General features: G+C 42.7%; 1 protein-coding gene across 1 annotated transcript in view; it reads left to right on the top strand.

Annotated features, from left to right (window-relative positions):
• Positions 1–7,422, top strand: part of LOC106814345 (synaptic vesicle membrane protein VAT-1 homolog) — a 17,684-nt gene that overhangs the window by 1,317 nt on the left and 8,945 nt on the right. The window contains exons 2-3 of the mRNA XM_014818645.1: positions 3,388–3,595; positions 6,172–6,261. Coding sequence (XP_014674131.1) covers positions 3,388–3,595; positions 6,172–6,261 — 298 coding nt within the window. The remainder of the gene's footprint in view (positions 1–3,387; positions 3,596–6,171; positions 6,262–7,422) is intronic.

Raw genomic sequence — 7,422 nt, 5'->3', positions numbered from 1 at the left:
TTATAGTCTTCTATTATGGACTGTTGATGCTATGTACGTAGCGTGTGCGTCTGAATCGTTGTTGGAGGCGTGACGTAACGATACACACAGGCGATCGAGAGTGTGTGCGAAACATCGGGTTCTCCATCGAACCACCCTCACCTAAACATGAATAATCAAGGATATGTTCATGCATGAATCATGCATGTTTCATGCCTAAATAATAGAATATAATACCCTGCCAAGACAGGTATTTTTGTGACTGTTTTGCTCATATCATGATTTATGCAATGAATTATTATGCATAAATCTTCATGTACCAAAAGTGAAACCGTTTTCGTCCAAGAAACTCAGGGACTGCAAAATTAAAATTAATGGATGATACATAAACAGTATATTCTCTGGAACCTGCCACCCATAAAATAACCTATGGACCACGTCAGCGTGCGAAATTAACGGGAGTCCGGAGTCAAATACTCCCTGATTTACTGTCGGACTCCCTGATTTGACCTATGCAGACAGTCCGTGTGACTCCCTGAAAATTCTGCGATACTAACTAGTTCGTTCCGGAGCACGGCCTAGCGGAATTACCGTATTTTTTCAGCTAATGTCCGAAGAAAATTTGGCAGACGTGCAACTGCATGAATATTAAAAATAAGCACATGCGTTATTGTTAATATCTTTAATTTTGAACATTAGACTGCGGACTCCATCATTTTTGCTGCGGACTCCCTCTTTTTGAGGGTAGGGATCGAGTCCGTTGGACTCCCGTGTTCAAAAGTTAATTTCTAGCCCTGTTATAATGCGCCATAAAAATTCCTAAACATGAACAGGACATGTCCTTTAATTATTATGCATGAAACATGACATGTCCTTTAATTATTATGCATGAAACATGACATGTTTTATTCCCAAGAGGGCAGCCCGGCACTGTACCGCTGACGCCGGCGGGTACCGGTACTGGTACTGATTGTACCGGACTGTAAGTGCCGCACGATTATAGCCGTGATGATTACCGCCTAAACGGCAAGCAGTTAAATCGTCAACGTTTTTAATTGCGTTGCCGTTGTCGGCGAGAGAGCGAAGGCAGGGAGCGAGCGTCAATTAAGCTGGACATTGCAGCATCATCGTCGCCGTGGCAACGCGACGGCCGCGACTCGTTAATGCGGAAAGTAACGACGCGCGGCAGCGCCGTCGGTAGAAAAAACACGGCAGTTTCGCAGTGGCGAAAAAACGCGATTCCGGACAAAATGTAAACTTTTCGTGCTTCCTGTAGCGATTGGCCTGTGGTGCAAATCTCAGATGCCGGTATAGTAGCAAGCTGTGTCGGCTCTGGCGTGTGGTCACGCCGTGTTTCTATTGGCTGTATATACGACAAGTAAAGCTAGGTGAGCACTAGCTTGACGAGGCTGTGCGACTGATTGCCTATACATCCTGTAATAAAAGGTGATGTCTTGTAATACAAAGTGATTAGCAAGACCGTTTCTTGGAGCCAGGTGACCACGTGACGCACGTTTTCGTTTTTCGAGGCGTTCCTCAATCGAGGAAGAAATGCTGGCTAATCATTGCTGGCTAATCGTTGCTGGCTAATCGTTGCTGGCTAATCGTTGCTGGCCAAAACTCTCGTCAGACTTGGCATTCTGCTTTATGAGACGGCCATAGAACACTAGTAAATTATAACCTAATGAACACACCGCTGTTGACTTGGTTGACAATTAAGGTATGCTTGGGAAATGTCAGCCGTTGTAACAAGGCGCGAAAACGACGAATAGGCCCCTAAAACGTCGCAGATCTCGTATATAGTTCTTATTAGATTTCTCTACGTCTTCTCGTTGTCACACGTAAAATGCGCTTTCCTGCGAGCCGTGCATCATTGCTGCCGTTGCCGTGGTTATAAGCCGCATGCACGTCTGTAATTACGTGCAAACACGTTGCCATGTTTGCGCATCCGGCGCATCTGGAGCGAGAGCTTAATGCGCCAATTTCTTCTCAATATATGCCGTCTTTCGAGAAAACGGCGACAATCTGATTTGCTGCGTTCGTCCGGGGATTAGGGTCGCGTGGCCACTGACTGCATGAATAGCGCCGTGGTTTGACCAGTCGGCTGCCCACACGCAGCTGTATCCGCCTAAATGTGCGGGTTGGGTAACCGCCACGATTCTCCCGAGCGTGGCCATCAATATCACATTACGTAAGCAAAGTGACGCGGCATGTTTAGTTGTCATGGCGACCGTTTGCGTCGCGTCCGACTGTTTTTTGAGCTGGGGGCAGTTTGCGAGAGTCTGTGGCGCAAGTCTGTGGCGCAAGTCTGGTGCTCTCAGCTGTTCAGTTATAAATTACCATCCTTCTCGCTGCATCCGCGCGGTAGTCAGCGCGTAAACTGTATCAGCCTTCCGCTTCGTATGATCGAGCGTGCCGCGGGAGATGGCTTCGTCATATCTCGACAAAGATGGTGATGGCACGGTAGATTAGGAAGGCGGGCGGAGAGGCCGAGCTCGCGGCGAGAGTTGATTGCCTCTGACGTGTCATTGTTGGTCGAGTCGTGCGTGCGACGCGATGCGGATAATTTCGAATTACAGGTGGGTACAGGTGTGTCTCCCCGCTCGATGCACGGCTCGTAGCTGTAGACACGCTGCTTGTATGAGGAACTGATGTTGCGTGACGAAGGCTGGAATTCACGAGTAGGTCACGCGAAAACATTGCGTGAGACTGCCCTCTGGGATATTAATAATAATATTGAGCGAGCTAAGTACGTCCGATAATTGAATCAGCGCGGCTGCACTATAACCCCTGGATCTACACCTTCACTACTTGGTACTTAGCCTGTCACTGTCAGTCCATTTGTGATACTTAGATGGAATTCAACCTATTGCTCTACATTTTTCCCAAGCACTGGCTGGGTTGTAACTCTGTCATGCAGTATACCATGATGGTAATTTAAATTTTACACTGTTATTCACGTTGATCACTGTTATTCACTCTGATCACTGTTATTCACTCTGATCACTGTTATTCACTCTGATCACTGTTATTCACTCTGATCACTGTTATTCACTATGATCACTGGTGTTCACACTGAGCGCTGTGTTTAATTGATTTTGTGTCTCTAATTGGTGTAACGGTATAACTGATATTGCAACTATATGTTTAAAACATTATTGCGTGGACAGACAGCATTAGTCTAACAGAGTCAGTGTATATTGACCGTTCGTTACTGTATTTTCATAACAGGTTTTATTAGTTTGTATATATATCTAAATGCCATTAAAGTTGTTACGCATTGTTACATTGGAGACAGGGTGTTATGCATATATTATCAGAATATCAGGAGTAGATAATAGAAGATCTTCTATTATCTACTCCTGATATCATGTTGTTCTGCGTGTTAATGTTTTTACGTGTTGTTAGGTTGGAGACAGGGTGCTATGCATGAAGGACTTTGGACTGTGGACAGAGCTAGTGGCGATACGCGAGGAACAATGTTTCGCGATGCCCGATGGCATGTCTTTCGAAGAGGGTGCTGCTCTGCCTGTCAACTATGTAACCGCCTATCTCATGCTGTTTGAGTTTGGAAACCTGAAACGCGGCAAGAGTGTGTTGATACACATGGCTGCTGGTAGGTACCTGGGTGCCTGCAGGGGGTTCGGGCGACTAAATCGGCGGCGACTGACTGGACACACTAGGCGATTTTCACCGCAATTAAGTCGCCCAATTTAGTCGCCCAATTTAATTGCCTCATGTGTCCGGCCCTTAACGTAGTTACTTGACTCGGCGCGTGTCAGTAATAAATAACTGCTTCGATGTGCCGCAGTGATATATTACTACATCAATGTGGTTTGAACAGTAATCTGTGACTGTTTCAATGTGTCTTAGTGACATAGAACTGCCTTGGTGTGTCTGAATGACATATAGGTATTTTGATGTACGTCGATAAGAAACGCATGTAGTAGCATCAGTTTGCCTCAATAACAATTAACATATAGGACCTGAACTATCAGCGTTTGATAACAGTCTGATAGACTTATAACAGCTTACTAGTATATGCCTAAGTAATGTTTTAATGCTATCAAGAGTCCATAATAGAAAATTCTATTCTTCTATATATTATATTCTTAATATATATATATATATATTTATTATAAGTATATATATATATATATATACTTATATATATATATAATTATAGTCTTCTATTATGGACTGTTGATGCTATGTACCTACGTAGCGTGTGCGTCTGAATCGTTGTTGGAGGCGTGACGTAACGATACACACAGGCGAGAGTGTGTGCGAAACATCGGGTTCTCCATCGAACCACCCTCACCAAAACATGAATATAATCAAGAATATGTACATGCATGAATCATGCATGTTTCATGCCTAAATAATAGAATATCATACCCTGCCAAGACAGGTGTTTTTGCACATTACTGTTTTGCACATAAAACGTGAATTAATTATTATGCATAAATCTTCATGTACCAAAAGTGAAACCGTTTTCGTCCAAGAAACTCAGGGACTACAAAATGAAAATTAATGGATAATACATAAACAGTATATTCTCTGGAACCTGCCACCTATGAAATAATCTATGGACCGCGCCAGGGTGCGAAATTAACGGGAGTCCGGAGTCAAATACTCTCTGATTTACTGTCGGACTCCTTGATTTGACATATGCAGGAGTCCGTGTGACTCCCTGAAAATTCTGCGATACTGACTAGTTCGTTCCGGAGCACGGCCTAGCGGAATTACCGTATTTTTTCAGCTAATGTCCGAAGAAAATTTGGCAGACGTGCAACTGCATGAATCTTAAAAATCAAACATATATTTTCACATAAAAAATTACACCTATAATTATCAAGAGTATATAATGGGAGTTCTCCCATATATACTCTTCGTTTCTATAATGTACGTCGATGGTTGCTCAATTAAAACTGACTTCTTCTCACTCACTCATTTGTGTCCTTTCTTGTGGTGAGCTACAGTGTCATTGACACTTTCATTGATGAGGCCAAAACAAAATATAGGTGTGGTTACCGTGTCATGCCGGAAAAAAATAGGGTAGGTAGGTAGGGAAAACATTTGATTTTATTGAAACATTTGATTTACGAACCATGTCTGAAGGATGTGCGTTGTGCCTTTTGAAGCAGGAACTGTCCAATTCATATATTTGTTTTTTGTTTTTTTTATTAAAATTTTTTTTTTTTTACTTTAAAGAAAATTGACAATAAAATGTTTAGGGTCGCTGGGAATAAATAGGGTCGGTTGGGAAACGGTAACCACACCTATATTTTGTTTTGGCCTGAGTGTAATTATGTTGCTATGAACATCTGTCCGCAGTAATTGATCGTCACCGCCGCTTGCAGCGTTATGTTGCTAGCAAGCATGATTTGTAGACATCTATACTGTTTCATGTAATGTTGATGTTTTACATAAATTTACATGCTGTTTTATGATACATCGATAATATTTTCAAAAACGTTGATGTCGTATAATTTATGATATACATCGATGCTATTTCATACTAGAGTAATAATGTTTTCGATTACATCTATGCTATTGCTATTTGCACATCTATGCTATTGCTATTCGACACATCTATGCTATTGATGCCAATGAATGATACATTGGTAATGTTGTCTAATACATTAATGCTGTTTTATGATACATTGATGCTATTTTATGATATTTTATGCTATTTAATGATACATCCAGGCTATTTTATGATACACTGGGCAATGCTGATGTAGGCCCGTAGGGAAGCAGGGTGCGACGGGTGCGCCCGCACCCCCCACAGGCTGCGGAGGTCCACTTTTTTGCGGGAAAAATCCATTTTGAAGTTTAAAAATTTGAGAAATGTCCACGTTTTTAGGTTTGCTTTTGGCTGCCTGTTTTCATATTATACTGTCAAATTGTACTTCAAAACGCGCGAAATGCAGTCTCAGACAACCTAATTTTCAAAATTTCCCGGGGGCATGCACCCGGACCTTCTTAGTGACTGGCGCCTCAGGCGCTCGTTAGGTCCGTATACTCGTTGCATCGCACTCTCCCGTAAAAAAACCTGCCTACGGGCATGTGATATATGATACATCAATGATATATTGGTGGTATTTTATAATACACTGACACTGTTTTTCGATACATCTATTTAAGGTACAGTTTAATGATACAGCAATGACATTTTTCCGCACACAGGTGTAGATATTGTCCTCGATCCTCTATCCGGGACAGATGCGGTCAAGGGATTCCAGCTTCTGAAGCCCATGGGCAAGATCATTCACTTTGGTAAGCAGGTGCCGTGTAGGTGCGCGGGGGAACGCGTGCCACGCACGTCCAGCCGCGGACGATGTATACCCCTGCGCTCATCCCCCGCGTTCGACGTTCACTTGGCCAAGATGGCGGACAATGCTCGCGAACGTCATCGCTTGGAATGAGGTCTCGGGTTCGCGAGCCGTGTTTGCTTTGTGGGTACACAGTATGTTGTCGCTAGCATTACTGGGTGAATGTGCTCAAACAGCCCCCAAAGCCTACGTGACAGTGTCAACATTGATGAGGCTATTCCTGCGAGTGGTCTTCTTAGCAGTAACTTGACCCAGCGTGCGGCGCCGAGGTAGTGACATCAACCATCAACTTCACAGCTATAGGATTTTTCTGTTATTGATTGGAATCAGCTGCTCTCGCGGACCCAGCTGTACGTGACATATGTGGTTTAAAGTTCAACTATAATTATATATAACCATTATAATTATATACATAATGATAATATGTGTTTGTGCGTGCGTGCGTGCGTGCGTGCGTGTGTATAATTGCATTTGCAGAAAGTAATTTCCGTAGGATTTGCGTATCAATTTCATAGATTATTTTCAGTTCTATGCAAGGAAGGCTAGCAATTTTCAACCCACGTCGCATGTAAGCTTTTAATGGATTTTGAACTTTTTATGCGTAGATTTAATTTTGTTAACTTAATTGGCAATTCATCCTTAAGTCATCCTTCCACAGATATTACCGATATTACCGAAAGCATCGGCAGACTATTACAGTACGCACAAACCATGCAATCCCGTTGTTAGTTTTTAGCTCACCTTGGCATCGTCAAGCTGAGCTATTGCCATGGGTCGTCGTCCGTCGTACGTCCGTCCGTCCGTCAACATTTGGCTACGGTCTACGATAACTTGATAACCGTTTGACCCATATGTTTGACATTGGGTATAATTGTTACTGCTATGCTCCCATATTGAACGTTCTATTTTGGAGCACGCGCCAGTCGACGTACTTTCGAGCCACAGCAATTTTTTGGCAAAAATGGGAATTGCCATTAGTCAGTTCAGGTTCAACGGATTTTGCTCATTTTTGGTATGTGAATGAATAAGGGCTAAAGTTTTTGATATTTAAAAAAAAAATATGCAAATTAAGTAGGTTTTGGCAATTATATAGCATATTATATAG

Source organism: Priapulus caudatus, unplaced genomic scaffold (genome assembly GCF_000485595.1).
Source record: "Priapulus caudatus unplaced genomic scaffold, Priapulus_caudatus-5.0.1 Scaffold910, whole genome shotgun sequence".
NCBI lineage: Eukaryota > Metazoa > Priapulida > Priapulimorpha > Priapulimorphida > Priapulidae > Priapulus > Priapulus caudatus.
Note: the sequence above shows the minus strand (reverse complement) of the source record. Positions and strands in the feature narration are given on the sequence as shown.